Source organism: Oncorhynchus clarkii, chromosome 29, assembly GCF_045791955.1.
Source record: "Oncorhynchus clarkii lewisi isolate Uvic-CL-2024 chromosome 29, UVic_Ocla_1.0, whole genome shotgun sequence".
Lineage (NCBI taxonomy): Eukaryota > Metazoa > Chordata > Actinopteri > Salmoniformes > Salmonidae > Oncorhynchus > Oncorhynchus clarkii.
The window spans coordinates 14,565,358-14,585,963 of record NC_092175.1 but is presented as its reverse complement, the minus strand read 5'-3'; the positions used below and the strand labels follow the sequence as shown (position 1 = coordinate 14,585,963).

Here is a 20,606-nt window from a genome sequence, read left to right as displayed (position 1 = left end):
CAGACAGAAACAAACATCTTTCTGGTAAGAAGAGGGGCGGGGCGTATGCTTCATGGTTAACGTGACGTGGTGTGATCATAACAACATACAGGTACTCAAGTCCTTCTGTTCACCTGATTTAGAATTCCTCACAATCAAATGTCGACCGCATTATCTACCAAGGGAATTCTCTTTGATTATAATCACAGCCGTATATATTCCCCCCCAAGCAGACACATCGATGGCTCTGAACAAACTTTATTTGACTCTGTGCAAACTGGAATCCATTTATCCGGAGGCTGCATTCATTGTAGCTGGGGATTTTAACAAGGCTAATCTGAAAACAAGACTCCCTAAATTTTATCAGCATATCGATTGCGCAACCAGGGCTGGAAAAACCTTGGATCACTGCTATTCTAACTTCCGCGACGCATATAAGGCCCTGCCCCGCCCTCCTTTCGGAAAAGCTGACCACGACTCCATTTTGTTGATCCCTGCCTACAGACAGAAACTAAAACAAGAAGCTCCCGCGCTGAGGTCTGTTCAACGCTGGTCCGACCAATCTGACTCCACACTCCAAGACTGCTTCCATCACGTGGACTGGGATATGTTTCGTATTGCGTCAGACAACAACATTGACGAATACGCTGATTCGGTGAGCGAGTTCATTAGAACGTGCGTTGAAGATGTCGTTCCCATAGCAACGATTAAAACATTCCCAAACCAGAAACTGTGGATTGATGGCAGCATTCGCGTGAAACTGAAAGCCCGAACCACTGCTTTTAATCAGGGCAAGGTGACCGGAAACATGACCGAATACAAACAGTGTAACTATTCCCTCCACAAGGCAATCAAACAAGCTAAGCGTCAGTATAGAGACAAAGTAGAATCTCAATTCAACGGCTCAGACACGAGGTATGTGGCAGGGTCTACAGTCAATCACAGATTACAAAAAGAAAACCGGCCCCGTCACAGACCAGGATGTCTTGCTCCCAGGCAGACTAAATAACTTTTTTGCCTGCTTTGAGGACAATACAGTACCACTGACACGGCCCGCAACTAAAACATGCGGACTCTCCTTCACTGCAGCCGACGTGAGGAAAACATTTAAACGTGTCAACCCTCGCAAGGCTGCAGGCCCAGACGGCATCCCCAGCCACGCCCTCAGAGCATGCGCAGACCAGCTGGCTGGTGTGTTTACGGACATATTCAATCAATCCCTATCCCAGTCTGTTGTTCCCACATGCTTCAAGAGGGCCACCATTGTTCCTGTTCCCAAGAAAGCTAAGGTAACTGAACTAAACGACTACCGCCCCGTAGCACTCACTTCCGTCATCATGAAGTGCTTTGAGAGACTAGTCAAGGACCATATCACCTCCACCCTACCTGACACCCTAGACCCACTCCAATTTGCTTACCGCCCAAATAGGTCCACAGACGATGCAATCTCAACCACACTGCACACTGCCCTAACCCATCTGGACAAGAGGAATACCTATGTGAGAATGCTGTTCATCGACTACAGCTCGGCATTTAACACCATAGTGCCCTCCAAGCTCGTCATCAAGCTCGAGACCCTGGGTCTCGACCCCCGCCCTGTGCAACTGGGTACTGGACTTCCTGACGGGCCGCCCCCAGGTGGTGAGGGTAGGCAGCAACATTTCCACCCCGCTGATCCTCAACACTGGGGCCCCACAAGGGTGCGTTCTGAGCCCTCTCCTGTATTCCCTGTTCACCCACGACTGCGTGGCCACGCACGCCTCCAACTCAATCATCAAGTTTGTGGACGACACAACAGTGGTAAGCTTGATTACCAACAACGACGAGACGGCCTACAGGGAGGAGGTGAGGGCCCTCGGAGCGTGGTGTCAGGAAAATAACCTCACACTCAACGTCAACAAAACTAAGGAGATGATTGTGGACTTCAGGAAACAGCAGAGGGAACACCCCCCTATCCACATTGATGAAACAGTAGTGTAGAGGGTAGTAAGTTTTAAGTTCCTCGGCGTACACATCACAGACAAACTGAATTGGTCCACCCACACAGACAGCATCGTGAAGAAGGCGCAGCAGCGCCTCTTCAACCTCAGGAGGCTGAAGAAATTCGGCTTGTCACCAAAAGCACTCACAAACTTCTACAGATGCACAATCGAGAGCATCCTGTCGGGCTGTATCACCGCCTGGTACGGCAACTGCTCCGCCCACAACCGTAAGGCTCTCCAGAGGGTAGTGAGGTCGCATCACCGGGGGCAAACTACCTGCCCTCCAGGACACCTACACCACCCGATGTCACAGGAAGGCCATAAAGATCATCAAGGACAACAACCACCCGAGCCACTGCCTGTTCACCCCGCTATCATCCAGAAGGCGAGGTCAGTACAGGTGCATCAAAGCTGGGACCGAGAGACTGAAAAACAGGTTCTATCTCAAGGCCATCAGACTGTTAAACAGCCACCACTAACATTGAGTGGCTGCTGCCAACACACTAGCCACTTTAAACAATGCTACCTAATATAATGTTTACATACCCTACATTATTCATCTCATATGTATATGTATATACTGTACTCTATATCATCTACTGCATCTTTATGTAATACATGTATCACTAGCCACTTTAACTATGCCACTTTGTTTACATACTCATCTCATATGTATATACTGTACTCAATACCATCTACTGTATCTTGCCTATGCCGCTCTGTACCATCACTCATTCATATATCTTTATGTACATATTCTTTATCCCCTTACACTGTGTACAAGACAGTAGTTTTGGAATTGTTAGCTAGATTACTTGTTGATTATTACTGCATTGTCGGAACTAGAAGCACAAGCATTTCGCTACACTCGCATTAACATCTGCTAACCATGTGTATGTGACAAATACGATTTGATTTGATTATTCTACAATGTAGAATATAGTAAAAATAAAGAAAAACCCTTGAATGAGTAGGTGTGTCCAAACAGTTGACTGGTACTGTATATATGTGTTCCTTATCTTTCAGTGATGGGGTCATAATATTTTGATGCTTAAACAGTTCAAAAGATGGAGCCAGAAACCACTCTGTTTATTACAACCGCATCTAGCGACTACCAATGAACCAAGTGCGATTTTTAACCTAAACCAAATTAAAGAGCCACTGAATACGTCGATTGGCACGTGTGTTTTTCTGTTGCTGATTAGAGAAACAAGATAGTGTTGCAGGTGTGTTTCCTGACCTATTCCACATTCGGTTAATGATGTTTGTCCACCATGAGACACTAGAAGTGAAATAAAGGCAGTTGCTCTTTAAAGTGTCAAATAGCATGTTATTTCATGTTAACATGGAATTTTGATCTAGAATTGCAAGCAAGTAAACTAGCCTTACCCTAACTGAACTATTTTATCTATTTTATCCTTTGCCTTTCACAGTGATGCGGTTAACAAAACCCACACTCTTCACTAACATGCCAGTGACGTGTGAAGATCGAGACCTCCCAGGTAAGCATCTTGGTTTATTTTACTGCCAACATGTAGTAGAATTGTATAATCTTTGTTAGGCCTATCCAATATTCTTTGCAGCTGTAATTCAAAATAAATGACCGGCATATCAATATAGAACAGAGAAAAGCTAAAAAGTCTTGAGTCAATATGCATTCAACCCCTTTGTTATGGCAAGCCTAAACAAGTTCAGGAGTGAAGATTTGCTTAACAAGTCACATAAAAAGATGCGTGGACTTTGAATGACTACCCCATCTCTGTACCCCACACATACAATTATCTGTAAGGTCCCTCAGTCGAGTAGTGAATTTCAAGCATAGATTCAATCACAAAGACCAGGAAGGGTGTCCAATGCATTGCAAAAAAGTGCACCTTTTGGTAGATGGGTAAAAAAAAAAAAGAGAAAAAAAGGATATCCATTTGAGCATGGTGGAGTTATTCATTAAGCTTTCAATGGTGTATCAATACACCTAGTCACTACAAAGATACCGGCATCCTTCCGGAGAGAAAGACAATCGCTTAGGGATTTCACCATGAGGCCAATTAAAACAGTTACCGAGTTTAATGGCTGTGATAGTTGTGGCCAATTAGTGGTGCGGCCAACACACCTGAACTCACTCAACAATATAAAGGACAAAAAAAGTTTTGTTGATGCTGAGAATGGAATGTATGTTTTTAAATAACATTAGTAAGGTTCAAAGAAGGTTTTCTTGTGGTCTTTATTGAAAGTTTATTTTTATTTTTATGTTCTGTGAATATGACTTTAAATGGAACCATGAGGAAACCTGTAGAAAATGTTATGCTGAAGTACGGACATTTCCACTATTGGAGAACATTCCCAATGTCAAACCAGTTGCAGAACATTCCTAGAACATTACCCAAATTTAAATGAGATGCAACCATGTTTGAACTTTTAGGAAACATTCTGTTAAAGAAAACGTTTGTTTTGTCAAGTTCCTTAAATGTGCTGAGAATATTCCAAAGCCAAACAGCTATCCTGCACCATTCCCAGAAATATGTGGGAAGGATGTATGCTAAATAACCATAGCACAACCATACTCTCACCAAGCTCTTAAGAAACATGGTTCTCAAAACATTACATGCTAGCTGGGTACTAACCTAAATGACAGAGTGAAAAGAAGGAAGCCTGTACATAATACAAATATTCCAAAGCATGCATCCTGTTAGCAATAAGGCACTAAAGTAATACTGCAAAAAACATTTCAAAGAAATGAATTGTTTGTCCTGAGTACAAAGAGCTATGTTCGGGGCAAATCCAAAACATCACTGAGTACCACTCTTCATATTTTCAAGCATGGTGTTGGCTGCGTCATGTTATGGGTATACTTGTCATCAGCAAGGACTAGTGAGTTTTTTTTTTTTAGGATAAAAATAAATTGAATAGAGCTAAGCACAGGCAAAATCCTAGAGGAAAAATGTGTTAAGTCTGCTTTCCACCAGACACTGGGAGACAAATTCACCTTTCAGCAGAACAGTAACTTAAAACACAAGGCCAAATATACACTGGAGTTACTTACCAAGACGACATTGAATGTTCCTGAGTGGCCTAGTTACAGTTTTGACTGAAAGGTAGACTCTGCTAAATGAGGTTGCCACGAGCAGCACCGCAGATATTGCGATGAGCGAGATGCAAGGCTTGGCTCTCACACAGTCACACCCAGTATCTGCGCATGTGCACGCTTCGCTTCACTCTGTTACAGCGTGGTAGGCATGGGACCAAAATGGCTGAGAAGTTTAGCCACGTGCTTCAACGCTCTTAGTTGTTGCTGTTCACTCTGTGCACCTACGTAATATCTTTGAGTCTATCTTTAGATTGTCTTGAAAATCTATGGCAATACTTGAAAATGGCTGTCTAGCAATGATCAACAACCAACTTGACAGAGCTTGAAAAGTTTTAAAAAGAATAATGGGCAAATGTTGTACAAACCCAGGTGTGCAAAGCTCTTAGACTTAACCCAAAAGGACTCACAGCTGTAATCGCTGCCAAGGTGATTCTAACATGTATTGACTGGGGTTGAATACTTATCTAATCAACATATATTAGTGTTTTACTGTGTTAGAAGTTTTCTCCCACTCTGACAGAGTATTTTTTGTAGATCGTTGACATGACAATTCAATCAATTTGAATCCCATTTTGCAACACAACAAAATGTGGAAAAAGTCCAGGGTTTTTATTACTTTCAGAAGGCACTGTGCGTATAGATATTTATTATATATTATAATGTCAAGCTCACAGTGAGCCTATGGTAAAAACATTGATGTAGTGCTATTTAAATCCCGGCCCGTACCAACACATTCACATGTCATGTTTCTCTTTGAAATCCGTATTACTCAGACAGAAAAACAGATGCCGTATTCTACATTTCACGACCCGTGGGTACATCATTTATGACAAAACTGCACGCAATCCTATATTCATTCAGTGAAATTCCCCCGTGATATGCAACTTTTCAGGGATGTTAGGAACCAATATACACAAGCAGTTAGGAAAGTTAAGGCTAGCTTTTTCAAACAGAAATTTGCATCCTGTAGCACAAACTCAAAAAAGTTCTGAGACACTGTAAAGTCTATGGAGAATAAGAGCACCTCCTCCCAGCTGCCCACTGTACTGAGGCTTGGAAACACTGTCACTACCGATTTAAATCCACGATAATTGAGAGTTTCAATAAGCATTTTTCTACGGCTGGCCATGCTTTCTACCTGGCTATCCCTACCCCGGTCAACTGCCCTGCACCCCCCACAGCAACTGGCCCAAGCTTCCCCATTTCGCCTTCGCCCAAATCCAGACAGCTGATGTTCTGAAAGAGCTGCAAAATCTGGACCCCTACAAATCAGCCAGGCTAGACAATCTGGACCCTCTCTTTCTAAAATGATATGCCAAAATTGTTGCAACCCCTATTACTAGCCTGTTCAACCTCTTTCTTATCGTTTGAGATCCCTAAAGATTAGAAAGCTGCCGCGGTCACTCTAGATCCAAACTGCGGCAGACCTATATCTATCCTACCCTTCCTTTCTAAGGTCTTCAAAAGCCAAGTTAACAAACAGATTACTGACCATTTCGAATCCCACCGTACCATCTCCGCTATGCAATCTGGCTTCCGAGCTGGACATGGGTGCACCTCAGCCACGCTCCTAAACAATATCATAACCGCCATCGATAAGAGACAATACTGTGCAGCTGTATTCATCGACTTGGCCAAGCCTTTCGACTTTGTCAATCACCACATTCTTATTGGCAGACTCAACAGCCTTGGTTTCTCGAATGACTGCCTCGCCTGGTTCACCAACTACTTCTCTGATAGAGTTCAGAGTGTGAAATTGAAGGGCCTGTTGTCTGAACCTCTGGTAGTCTCTATGGGGGTGCCACAGGGTTAAATTCTTGGGCCGACTCTCTTCTCTGTATACATCAATGATGTCGCTCTTGCTACTGATGATTCTCTGATCCACCTCTATGCAGACGACAACATTCTGTATACTTCTGGCCCTTCTTTGGACACTGCGCTAACTAACCTCCAGATGAGCTTCAACGCCATACAACTCTCCTTCCGTGGCCTACAACTGCTCTTAAATGCAAGTAAAACTAAATGCATGCTCTTCAACCGATCGCTGCCCGCACCTGCCTGCCCGTCCAGCATCACTACTCTGGACAGTTCTGACCTAGAATATGTGTACAACTACAAATACCTACGTGTCTGGTTAGACTGTAAACTCTCCTTCCAGACCCAGATTAAGCATCTCCAATCCAAAATTAAATCTAGAATCGGCTTCCTATTTCGCAACAAAGCATCCTTCACTCATGCTGCCAAACATACCTTTGTAAAAACTGACTATCCTACTGATCTTTGACTTCGGCGATGTCATTTACAAAACAGCCCCCACCACTCTACTCAACAAATTGGATGCAGTCTATCACAGTGACATCCGTTTTGTCACTAAAGCCCCATATACTACCCATCACTGCAACCTGTACACTCTCGTTGGCTGGCCCTCGCTTCATACTCGTCGCCACACCCACTGGACCCAGGTCATCTACAAGTCTTTGCTAGGTAAAGCCCCACCTTATCTCAGTTCACTGCTCACCATAGCAGCGCCCACCCGCAGCACGATATCCAGCAGGTATATTTCACTGGTCATCTCCAAACCCAACACCTACTTTGGCCACCTTTCCTTCCAGTTCTCTGCTGCCAATGACTGGAACGAATTGCAAAAATCGCTGAAGCTGGAGACTCTTGTCTCTCTCACTAACTTTAAGCACCAGCTGTCAGAGCAGCTCACAGGCTATGTACAGGTGCAATGATCTATCTGTAAATAGCCCATCCAACTACCTCATCCCTATACTGTATTTATTTGTTTATTTTGCTCCTTTGCACCCCAGTATCTTTACTTGCACGTTCATCCTCTGCACATCTATCACTCCAGTGTTTAATTGCTATATCGTAATTACCTTGCCACTATGGCCTATTTATTGCCTTACCTCCCTTATCTTACCTCATTTGCACACAATGTATATAGACTTTTTTCTGCTGTGTTATTGACTGTATGTTTGTTTACTCCATGTGTAACTCTGTGTTGTTGTATGTGTCGAACTGCTTTGCTTTATCTTGGCCAGGTCGCAGTTGTAAATGAGAACTTGTTCTCAACTGACCTACCTGGTGAAATAAATCAAATAAAAATATGTGTTAACTCTTTACACTTGTGGGAATTGGCCTATATGGATATGACTGTTTCTGTTTCTTACAGAAGAAATATGAAACGCATATGCATAACCATGGTACCAATTGAAAGGGAACCATTTGGAGATTATGCAAAATTGACTAGGCTGACGACACAACCGTTCACAAGACTGAATCCAAATATTACACTGATTTTATGTGCATTTTATATTTACTGTACTTTTCACTGCATTTGTTGTTAATGAAATTTGAAAATTCTCTGGATCCATTCAGTTGCATGATAAGAATATTCCTGGAAAATGTGTTGTAGGTGGAACATAAGAGAAAAAAATTACAAGTGTTTGAGTGAAAGGACTAACTGGTGTCTCCAAGTGGCCACAGCTCTCCAAAGTGTGCACATTTCTTAAATAATTTCAATGCACTTTTATGACTCAACTATATAAGGGGCTTTTTTGAGCTCTCCCAGCTGTGCTGTTGAGGAACTACAGCAAGCACACTTGTAGTTGTATTGAACACAACCCTGCATCCCAGCCATCACACAATTACCGTTCCAAAAACGGTCCATTATAAATCACAATCTACGTCAGGTGGGCATCATTTGAAAGCTTGTTCTATTGTCAACATGACTAGCTAAGTTTTATAGAAAATTGTATTATAGTGTTAGGTTTTCACAAGGCAATTCAGGTAAACTGATTATATAATTATATAATACTAGATGTAATGTATTGTTTTAGTGAGTATTGGTATAGTGGGCTGTGTAAAGGCACTTACCTGCCCAGGGACTACGGGTGCACATTAGCTTTTGGCTAAACCCAGCACATTTACATGGATGTTGTGATGTAGATAAATATGCATTGTCCCGCGATGATAATTTAGTGTTTTTCATTTTGGAGGCCTGCCTACTGCAATGTGAGCACTGCGCTGGTAACCCAACGCCACGGAACCCATAAATCACAGTGACACTTCTGGGTAGGGACGCTATTTATACCAGGGTGGAGAAATTAAATGAAGGCATAGCCGTAAATCAAGATGAACGACTAGAACACTATATTTCAGAGACAGAAAATAAATTGTGATCGTTTTTATGCCACCCAGCTCTCGTATCTTCCACACTGCTCCTCTGAAGGCAGCCTTTTACTCAGAGATTTAGAATATTGACATTGATCATCAATATTTCATTTACAAAACTAACATGATGGGAAATCTGATGAGACCTGACGATTGTGTGTGCGCGTGCATTCTACAGGAGATTTGTTTGGTCGGCTCATGAAGGAGGATCCATCCACTATTAAAGGAGCAGAGGCTTTAATGCTGGGAGAGATGCTCACACTACCTCAGAACTTTGGGTAATAAACACTACAACAGCCTTTTGAACCCTTTTACGTATATAGAACAGGATGAAACGTCTAGAGAAGCAGTTTACACTGAATGTACAAAACATTTAGAACGTTCTTCCTAATATTGCCCTGAGAACAGCAATTTGTCGGGGGAAAGGACTCTACAAGGTGTCAAGCGTTCCACAGAGATGCTGGCCCATGTTGACTCCAGTGCTTCTCACAGTTGTGCCAAGTTGGCTGGATGTCCTTTGGGTGGTGGACAATTCTTGAAACACACGGGGAAAGTGTTGAGTGTGAAAAACCCAACAGCGTTGCAATTCGTAACCCCTTGACCTTTTTCGCTGACATCACCCTTCTGCTTCTGTGGTGAAAGGTAGCAGAGCTAGAGCGGTATTTGTCAGACCATGCGACATCCCAGAAATCGGTCTTCTCACAAAAACGTCTGTAGCGTCCAAACGGTTTGGCCTAGAAACCAATCGATTGAATGCTGAGACTCTCATGAACACAATGGTGTTCTCCATTTTTGGTAGTGGAAGTATACAGTGCATTTGGAAAGTATTTAGACCCCTATACTTTACACACTTGTACATTACAGCCTTATTTCTAAAATGTATCAATCTACACACAATACCCCATAATGACAAAGCAAAAACATGTTGTTTTTTGTTGCTAATTTCTAAAAACTTTAACTGAAATATCGCATTTACATAAGTATTCAGACCCTTTACTCAGTACTTTGTTGAGGCACCAACAATTACAGCCTTGAGTTTTCTCTCCAGAGATGTTCGATCGGGTTCAAGTCCCGGCTCTGGCTGGGCCACTCGAGGACATTCAGAGACTTGTCCCAAAGCCACTTCTGCGTTATCTTGGCTGTGTGCTTAGGGTCGTTGTCCTGTTGGAAGGTGAACCTTCGCCCCAGTCTGATGTTCTGAGCGCTCAGGAGCAGGTTTTCATCGAGGATCTCTCTCTACTTTGCTCTGTTCATCTTTCCCTCGAACCTGACTAGTCTCCCTGTCCCTGCCTCTGAAAACATCCCCATAACATGTTGACACCACCAGGCTTCCCCCAGACATGACGCTTGGCATTCAGGTCAAAGAGTTGAATCTTGGTTTCATCAGACCAGAGAATCTTGTTTCTCATGGTCTGAGAGTCCTTTAGGTGCCTTTTAGCAAACTCCAAGCGGGCTGTCATGTGCCTTTTTACTGAGGAGTGGCTTCCATCTGGCCACTCTACCAGACACACCTGATTGGTGCAGTGCTGCAGAGATGGTTGTCCTTCTGGAAGGTTCTCCCATCTCCACAGAGGAACTCTGGAGCTTTGTTAGAGTGACAACTGGGTTCTTGGTCAACTCCCTGACCAAGGCCCTTCTCCCCCGATTGCTCAGTTTGGCAGGGCGGCCAGCTCTAGGAAGCGTCATGGTGGTTCCAAACTTCTTCCATTTAAGAATGATTGAGGCCACTGTGTTCTTGGGGACCTTCAATGCTGTAATCAAGTTGTGGAAACATCTAAAGGATGATCAATGGAAACAGGATTTACCTGAGCTAAATTTTGAGTTTCATAGCAAAGGGTCTGAAAATGTATGTAAATAAGGTATTTCTGTTTTATTTTTTTATGCATTTGCACACACACACACACACACACACACACACACACACACACACACACACACACAAAAAAAAACTGTTTTCACTTGGTCATTATGGGGTATTGTGTGTAGATTGATGAGGAAACAAATGTATTTAATCCATTTTAGAATAAGGCTGTAACTTAATGAAATATGAAAGGGGTCAAAAAGTCAATACTTTCCGAATGCACTGTATATGGAGATATATACCATACATTAATAATTTTCACTGAAAAGAAAAGTGTTGTTTCTGGTCTTCAGTGGGCATTGTTTGTGTGTGTAGTCCCTTGTCTTTGTGTGTGACACTTGCGTACTAACTTTCCTCTGCACAGAAATATTTTCCTTGGCGAGACCTTCTCGAGTTACGTTAGTGTGCACAATGACAGCAGCCAGGTGGTCAAGGACATACTAGTCAAGGTACAATACAGATTTACATCAATCCAATGGAAGCATCTTTCATCTCTGATGAATCCACTTGTCCTATTCACACTCCTTTAAGTGAAATCCCTCTCTTTTTTTGTTATGTCTTACAGGCAGACCTGCAGACCAGCTCTCAGAGGTTAAACCTATCAGCGTCCAACAACGCAGTCACAGAGCTGAAGCCTGAGTCCTGCGTTGATGATGTCATCCACCATGAAGTCAAAGAGATTGGGACTCACATGTACGTTTTCTTTTCTGACATGGAGTCAATCTGGAATGACACCCTATTCCCCATATAGTACCCAACTTTTGATCAGTGCTCTATATAATTCTGGGGAAAGGGTGTCACTTCTAGACACAGCTATGGGGCAGATGTACATCAACACATCTGCAAAGATGCATAGGAGATGATTTGAGTGCTAAAATGCAAAGAATTTGTGTCTCTACTCCAGTTTGGTTTGTGCAGTCAGTTATACCACACAGGCCGGAGAGAAGCTGTACTTCAGGAAGTTCTTCAAATTTCAGGTGAGTTTCAAAGCATCCTTTATTTGAACTCTCCCATTCCCCCTCACTGAGTTATATTGGAAGAGCAGACCTCAACCCTGAACAATGTCACTGGTCCACATCTGCTAATGAACTAAAATGTCAATGTAAAAAGGCAATAGCACACTAGCTTTGGCTTTTGACTACCGAACAATCTCACTACCTACTATCCTCAGTCTCAGACGGGATCTACTCTGAGTCACACAATGAAACTAAATCTAACTTCTCCAGTAATACTTTTTTGTATAAGACTGTTTTAAATCAAATTTGTTGGCTCATGGATTTAAGTATTTTTTTTGTTACCAGAGATAAATGGCTATATTTTTTGTTGTTGTGAAGGAAGATTTTTTATTTTTTTTATGGCTGTTGAATGGAGGAATCGTTTTGGAAATCATTTGAGACATTTGCATCATTTAGCTTGCAATGTATTCTCAATCAGGTTCTGAAGCCGCTCGACGTCAAAACCAAGTTCTACAATGCAGAGGTATGTTTGTTTCTCTCTTTCTCCCAGCTGCACTTACAGTGCCTTGCGAAAGTATTCGGCCCCCTTGAACTTTGTGACCTTTTGCCACATTTCAGGCTTCAAACATAAAGATATAAAACTGTATTTTTTTGTGAAGAATCAACAACAAGTGGGACACAATCATGAAGTGGAACGACATTTATTGTATATTTCAAACTTTTTTAACAAATCAAAAACTGAAAAATTGGGCGTGCAAAATTATTCAGCCCCTTTACTTTCAGTGCAGCAAACTCTCTTCAGAAGTTCAGTGAGGATCTCTGAATGATCCAATTTTGACCTAAATGACTAATGATGATAAATACAATCCACCTGTGTGTAATCAAGTCTCCGTATAAATGCACCTGCACTGTGATAGTCTCAGAGGTCCGTTAAAAGCGCAGAGAGCATCATGAAGAACAAGGAACACACCAGGCAGGTCCGAGATACTGTTGTGAAGAAGTTTAAAGACGGATTTGGATACAAAAATATTTCCCAAGCTTTAAACATCCCAAGGAGCACTGTGCAAGCGATAATATTGAAATGGAAGGAGTATCAGACCACTGCAAATCTACCAAGACCTGGCCGTCCCTCTAAACTTTCAGCTCATACAAGGAGAAGACTGATCAGAGATGCAGCCAAGAGGCGCATGATCACTCTGGATGAACTGCAGAGATCTACAGCCGAGGTGGGAGACTCTGTCCATAGGACAACAATCAGTCGTATATTGCACAAATCTGGCCTTTATGGAAGAGTGGCAAGAAGAAAGCCATTTCTTAAAGATATCCATAAAAAGTGTCGTTTAAAGTTTGCCACAAGCCACCTGGGAGACACACCAAACATGTGGAAGAAGGTGCTCTGGTCAGATGAAACCAAAATTGAACTTTTTGGCAACAATGCAAAACGTTATGTTTGGCGTAAAAGCAACACAGCTGAACACACCATCCCCACTGTCAAACATGGTGGTGGCAGCATCATGGTTTGGGCCTGCTTTTCTTCAGCAGGGACAGGGAAGATGGTTAAAATTGATGGGAAGATGGATGGAGCCAAATACAGGACCATTCTGGAAGAAAACCTGATGGAGTCTGCAAAAGACCTGAGACTGGGACGGAGATTTGTCTTCCAACAAGACAATGATCCAAAACATAAAGCAAAATCTACAATGGAATGGTTAAAAAATAAACATATCCAGGTGTTAGAATGGCCAAGTCAAAGTCCAGACCTGAATCCAATCGAGAATCTGTGGAAAGAACTGAAAACTGCTGTTCACAAGTGCTCTCCATCCAACCTCACTGAGCTCGAGCTGTTTTGCGAGGAGGAATGGGGAAAAAATTCAGTCTCTCGATGTGCAAAACTGATAGAGACATACCCCAAGCGACTTACAGCTGTAATCGCAGCAAAAGGTGGCGCTACAAAGTATTAACTTAAGGGGGCTGAATAATTTTGCACGCCCAATTTTTCAGTATTTGATTTGTTAAAAAAGTTTGAAATATCCAATAAATGTCGTTCCACTTCATGATTGTGTCCCACTTGTTGTTGATTCTTCACAAAAAAATACAGTTTTATATCTTTATGTTTGAAGCCTGAAATGTGGCAAAAGGTCGCAAAGTTCAAGGGGGCCGAATACTTTCGCAAGGCACTGTACCTCACTGTTTTATTACCTGTACCAAAACAATGACAAATAGTCATCTTACCAGCATATTCAACTTTCCACCTTCCACCTTTGTCAACATACTTTAGCCATCTTCACTCATACATAGTCACACCTTTTCTCCATAAATTTCCACTATCAATTCAGCAATTGGTTTTTAATTTGACATACAAATTGTTTGCTGTATGTCATGTTTCATTCCATGGTCAGGCATTTTCCATTGGTGACGCATATAGTAAAATGTTCTGATTTTCTCTCATAGTACTGTTTCATACTTTCATTCGCTAGAGCATCAGATGTATTGTCACTTTCATTTGACATGTAACCTTCATTTGTTTATTGTCTCTTGTGTTTTTGTTTTCTCCATTAGAGTGACCTCAGTTCTGTGGTAATAGTTTTTTCTGTTTTCACTGCTCTTAACCCTCGCTTTCTTAATCATTTTTGTTGCAGCAATGTCTGTCTCTTTCTGTAGGAAATGAGCAAGAGCAAAGGCAAAATAATTAAAAGGCATGCATGGAAGTTAACACGCTATTGTGGGGAATAAAAGTCTGTAGAAAACTAAATGGTACAGTAGCCTGGCTGATGCGAGGGAGAGCTGTGACACACTGCTCTGGACAAGAGCCCGTTGATGGTACAATATTTGCACAGAAATTGGCTTGAGCTTTGATTGGTTCTCTCTCTCAAAAAAAAAAAAAAATCTGGGGGGTTGAGACCTTCTTAGTTGTTTGGATTTTAAAATCCAATAGTTGTATTGGAAGGGGGCAGCGGTTGGGAGCTGTGTGGGGCTGTCAATGTGGGTGTTTGGTTCTCCTCCATGTCTTTCTCGCTCAATCAGTAAAAAAGCACAGGCCCCTTCAATATCAACGCATCATGCCGAAAACATCAAAATAAACTTTCCAGACTGTGAAGTCAGGAAGATTTCAAGTTTGGTTTCAGCCGGACTAGAGAGCTATTACTTTTCGCAAGGAAATCAGAGGTATCATGCTGCGTTAATAAAAGTCCATGAAATGCTTTTTCCACTGTTTTGCCGTTGCTCTGATTTTTCCTCTTCGGTGATTTTTCCCTCTTGCTAACTCATCTCTCACAGGACTTTCTCAGCCCTAGACAAAATTGGTGTAGGGCTGTGAAATGGTACCCTATTCCCTATATAGTTCACTACTTAGGGCTCTGGTCAAAAGTAGTGCACTATAGTGAATAGGGTACAATTTCAGACAAAGCCTAGGTCTGTATGATTGTAGTGGGGTTTCCATTTTAACACTTCTTTTGAATGATTGGATTCAGAATGTAGATTTGAATGATATCTCTTATGTAAAGGGCTGTACATTTGAATGATGTTTATGGAGTTGGTGATTTTATAAATCTGATTTGTAAATGTATATTATTTCACTCTTTTAACTGAAAGAAACTCTTTCAAGAGTCCAAATAGATCTGATCAAGTGAAACATTGTTCACATAAAGCTATGGCCAAAAATAGCTGCACTACATGGGGTATAAGGTGCTATTTGAGATGTGTCAGATCTGAGGGTTTGGGTTGGGTGGATGGCTGGTCAGGCTCGGCATGGGAGATGGGAAGTAGAGGTGCTCTGCTCTGTAACAACAACCCCAATCTGTCAGTCTGGCAGAATGTTACTGACTGTGGTCCCTACTTAATCACTAGCCTTTGGATTAAAGGCATGAACTAATCTCGGAGCACTCCTCTGTTCAGTTCAGTACTAATCCACTCCTCAAAGGTAAACTGAGCAGACTTTTGTACTCCATTTGGGCCCCACTGGTTGATTTTTTTCATAGGGCTGACAAAGAAACAAAAACCCTGTCTTACTGGGATTCTAATGTGTAACATTTCAGGCACATTCATACAGTACATGCCTAAATTATGCAGGTACTTTGTGGTGTTTTCCAGATTCTACCTGTATAAATTACATGTGAGCAGAAAAATGTGACGCACACTAGGCCCAAATTTAAATCTACAATATCCCCTTGAGTGGCCAATATAAGTACATTGAAAGGGGATTGAAGTCGAAGTGCTGCCCAGTTAGATCCTTTGAGGTGTTCCTCTAGTTAGTATTGGCGTCTAACGTTAGCGCCGACCCCTGACCCCAGACAGACGAGGTGTTCCTGGAGGCCCAGATCCAGAACATCACCACGTCGTCCATGTTCATGGAGAAAGTATCCCTGGAGCCCTCCATGATGTACAACGTCGCTGAGCTCAACACAGTGGAGACTGAGGACGAAGGGTAAGGGAGACACACACACACTTTAGCTTTGTTTTGATTGTGCAGTAAAATAAAGGGGAACCGAGTTTCTAGTGTCAGTACTTTGTTATTTTACTGCTTTTTTTTTGTTAAAACATTTAGGAAGGGAAAGCTGTATGACTTCTGATTTGGAAACTATGCTGCTTACAAAATACAGCATTCGCTTGGCCAGGTTTTGTCAGTGTAGCTGGAGACGCCCCCACTATATGTCAAAGATAATAGGTTTTCAGACTTCTCCACCCTGACTGTGTTCCAGAACGTCTACATTTGGGAAGATGTCTTACTTGCAGCCCATGGACACGCGCCAGTATCTCTACTGTCTGAAGCCCAAACCAGAGTTTGCAGAGAAGGCGGGCATCATCAAGGGCGTGACGGTGATCGGCAAACTGGACATTGTGTGGAAGACCAACTTAGGAGAAAGAGGAAGGCTGCAGACAAGCCAGCTACAGAGAATGGTACCCGTACATTATCAGTTAGAGTATATGATTCCTAGTCACAGTATACAGTATGGTTGTTGCATAACAGGACATTCTCAGTCTCAATGCTGTCTTTGTGGTTATTTGTTGAGTGGTGGTGATGTTTAGTATTGGTGATGATGTTGAGTGGTGGTGTTGATGCTGTCATTGTTTTTGTCAGTCATACCTGGGATGTTGCTGAATGTGACTCATTGGAGAATTACAATGAAAATAGCAAAGCTCAAGATGATTGTATTTGCAGCATTGACAAATGCTCAGCCTTCAACACCATAGTACCCTCCAAGCTCATCATTAAGCTTGGGGCCCTAGGCCTGAACCCTGCCCTGTGCAACTGGACTTTCTGACGGGCCGCGCCCAGTTGTTGAAGGTAGGAAACAACACCTCCACTTTGCTGATCCTCAACACAGGGGCCCCACAAGGGTGTGTGCTCTGGCCCCTCCTGTACTCCCTGTTTACCCATACGTGGCAACGCAGGCCTCCAACTCAATCAGCAGGTTTGCAGAGGACACATTAGTAGGCCTGATTACCAAAAATGACGAGACGGCTACAGGGAGGAGGGTAGGGCCCTGGCGGAGTGGTGCCAGGAAAATAACCTCTCCCTCAACGTCAACAAAATGAAGGAGCTGATCGTGGACTACAGGAAACAGCAGAGGGAGCACGCCCCTATCCACATCAACGAGACCGCAGTGGAGAAGGTGAAAAGCTTCAAGTTCCTCAGCGTACACATCACTGACAATCTGAAATGGTCCACCCACACAGACCGTGTGGTGAAGAAGGGGCAACAGCGTCTCTTCAACCTCAGGAGGCTGAAGAAATTTGGCTTGGCTTCTAAGACCCTCACAAACTTTTACAGATGCACAATTGAGAGCATCCTGTCGGGGAGTATTACCGCCTGGTATGGTAACTGCAACCGCAGGGCTTTCCAGAGGGTGGTACGGTCTGCCCAACGCATCACCGGGGGCACATTGCTTGCCCGACAGGACCCAATGTCACAGGAAGGCCAAAAAGATCATCAAGGAGATCAACCACCCGACAGCCTGTTCATCCCTCTACCATCCAGAAGGTGAGGTCAATACAGGTGCATCAACGCTGGGACTGAGAGACAGCTTCTATCTCAAGGCAATCAGACTGTTAAATAGCCATCACTAGCTGGCTACCACCTGGTTACTCAACCCTGCACCTTAGAGGCTGCTGCCCTATATACGCATTTAACCTTTATTTAACTAGGCAAGTCAGTTAAGAACAAATTCTTATTTACAACGACGGCCTACCGGGGAAGAGTGGGTTTAACTGCCTTGTTCCGGGGCAGAACGACAGATTTTTACCTTGTCAGCCCGGGGATTCAATCCAGGAACCTTTTGGTTACTGGCCCAACGCTCTAACCATTAGGCTACCTGCCACCCCTAAACATGGAATCACTGGCCACTTTAATAATGTTTACATACTGCTTTACTTATTTCATATGTATATACTGTATTCTATCCTACTATATTTTAGTCAATGCTACTGACATTGCTCATCCTAATATTTATATATTTCTTAATTTTATTATTTTAATTTAGATTTGTGTGTATTGTTGTAAATTGTTATATACTATTGCACTGTTGGAGCTAGGAACGCAAGCATGTCGCTACACCCGCAATAACATCTGCTAAATATGTGTATGTGACCAATAAAATTTGATTTGAAGATATTCTCAATTGGGAAATGCAGTCATTCTACACGGTTTCCAAATTGGCCTACAATTGCATCACAAATTGCGTATCAACCAAACGACCACCCAAAAACACAAAAAGCGGAAAATTGAACAAAGTACAAAACACAGTGCAATCTAAAGTGGCCTCAACCATGGTCCCAGATGATGCCCTTCTTGTTAGCCTAACATGAAGAAAATCGGTCCAAAATTGTAGGCGGTAAATCCAGGAAAATGTACGTACCAACGTTTCGGTCTCAGTCAACCTTCATCAAGGTATTTATTTTTTCCCCTCTTGTCGCCACCAGGCTCCAGGTTACGGAGACGTCAGGCTATCGCTGGAGATGATCCCAGACACCGTCAATCTAGAGGAACCCTTCGACATCACCTGTAAGATCACCAACTGCAGGTATAGTCGTACAGACTCCTCAAATATTATTGTACATCAGGGGTGGGGTTATATAGCGTTTCAATTCACTTGACTGAATTCAATTAAAAATGAATTGAAATGGAATTGACCTCAACTCTGCTATACGCATGTACTGATCTCTATATGCTTTAGTCTACTCCCCTGTCTGTCATTGTCATACAATTTCATTTATGTACAAGAAGAAATGACAACCGACAGTCAGATGGCTTGGTTAAAGAACATACCGATGTGTAACCAGGCTGGTTGTGTGTGTTGTTGCAGTGAGAGGACCATGGACCTGGTGCTGGAGATGTGTAACACCTGCTCCATCCACTGGTGTGGTGTATCAGGGAGACAGCTAGGCAAAGTCAGCCCCAGTGCCTCACTCGCTTTGCCCCTCAAACTCCTCTCCTCTGTCCAGGGACTGCAGGTATTTCTAAAGTTATTCACGTTATAATACTTGGTAACCCTTAGGTTAAAGCAGAGAGGCATCAAGCTTTAATAGTTGTCACAAGCATGTAATACAATATTTGTTTTGTCTTTTTAACAAGGCTTATAATATGTTATGTCCCTCGATCCATAACATTTTCAACTGCCTCAAACTGGCTGTTATTTAGTGTGTGGTCATTGTGAGATGATTAAAATATATTATAAGGCCATACCATTTTAATTACATGTTTAACGAATGCCCCACTTCACTTTTCCCAAAAATAAAAATGGCATCTGAAAAATGAAAAAGTTGCAATATTATAGCAAAAAGAATGTCCTCAAGCCTCCAGTAAAGAGAGAGACACAACTTCCTCACGGATTATGGCTGAACTTTGCCTCTTTTATCTTCCCCAAGAGGCTAAAATCTGTTGATTAGGTCACTAGCTGTTGAACTACGTTTGCTATAGTATTTTAGCAAGAAGGTCCACTTTTCAATGTTTTATTTACTCGCTCGCCTTGACAATAAATCCATGAAACATTAAATTGGCCTAAATGGGGTCATACATGCTCCATGACAAGTTTTACAATGCATTGTAACTGCATCACAATGCATCATACCTGGATGCTTTTATAGTGTTACCCACAAAGCATATGACCCTTTATGATATTATGTTACGTCTCACTTTGACTGTTAATAGTTCAAAATATATTACTGATGATAATCATAACTAATTACCATTTTATTATATTTCAGAGTATATCCGGCCTGAGACTAACTGACTCATTTCTGAAGAGGACGTATGAATACGATGACATTGCACAGGTGTGTGTGGTCTGTCCATACATGAGCCGGGAGAGCTAAGACCTTTCCAGACCCTTCTAGAACCCAGCACTATAAATCTCAAATCTCCATGCACCAACTTCCAAACTCTGCACCTATACTATCACCTTACAGTACACACCCCAATGTTATCATGTTTTAACAGATGTTATGTTTTTAATGTTTTCTTTGCAAAAAAAATCTGGATTTTAAATGTGAATAAAAGTGGTAATTTAATCCATGGTTGGTTGTGCTTTCACTATAAAAACATGTATGGTGCACTATATACAGTGCTT

General features: G+C 42.4%; 1 protein-coding gene across 5 annotated transcripts in view; it reads left to right on the top strand.

The window, feature by feature from the left end:
- Positions 1-20,591, top strand: part of LOC139388648 (trafficking protein particle complex subunit 13-like) — a 32,047-nt gene extending 11,456 nt beyond the window's left edge. For 2 of the 5 annotated variants that reach the window (XM_071135439.1, XM_071135441.1), the window contains exons 3-14: positions 3,395-3,463; positions 9,404-9,503; positions 11,451-11,535; positions 11,652-11,779; positions 11,991-12,063; positions 12,521-12,565; positions 14,602-14,619; positions 16,332-16,465; positions 16,740-16,938; positions 18,961-19,061; positions 19,344-19,491; positions 20,245-20,591. In XM_071135439.1, coding sequence (XP_070991540.1) covers positions 3,395-3,463; positions 9,404-9,503; positions 11,451-11,535; positions 11,652-11,779; positions 11,991-12,063; positions 12,521-12,565; positions 14,602-14,619; positions 16,332-16,465; positions 16,740-16,938; positions 18,961-19,061; positions 19,344-19,491; positions 20,245-20,352 — 1,208 coding nt within the window. In that variant the 3' untranslated portion in view covers positions 20,353-20,591. The remainder of the gene's footprint in view (positions 1-3,394; positions 3,464-9,403; positions 9,504-11,450; positions 11,536-11,651; positions 11,780-11,990; positions 12,064-12,520; positions 12,566-14,601; positions 14,620-16,331; positions 16,466-16,739; positions 16,939-18,960; positions 19,062-19,343; positions 19,492-20,244) is intronic. The other 3 variants (XM_071135442.1, XM_071135443.1, XM_071135440.1) reach the window with 2 other exon arrangements.
- Positions 20,592-20,606: the final 15 nt, after the last annotated feature.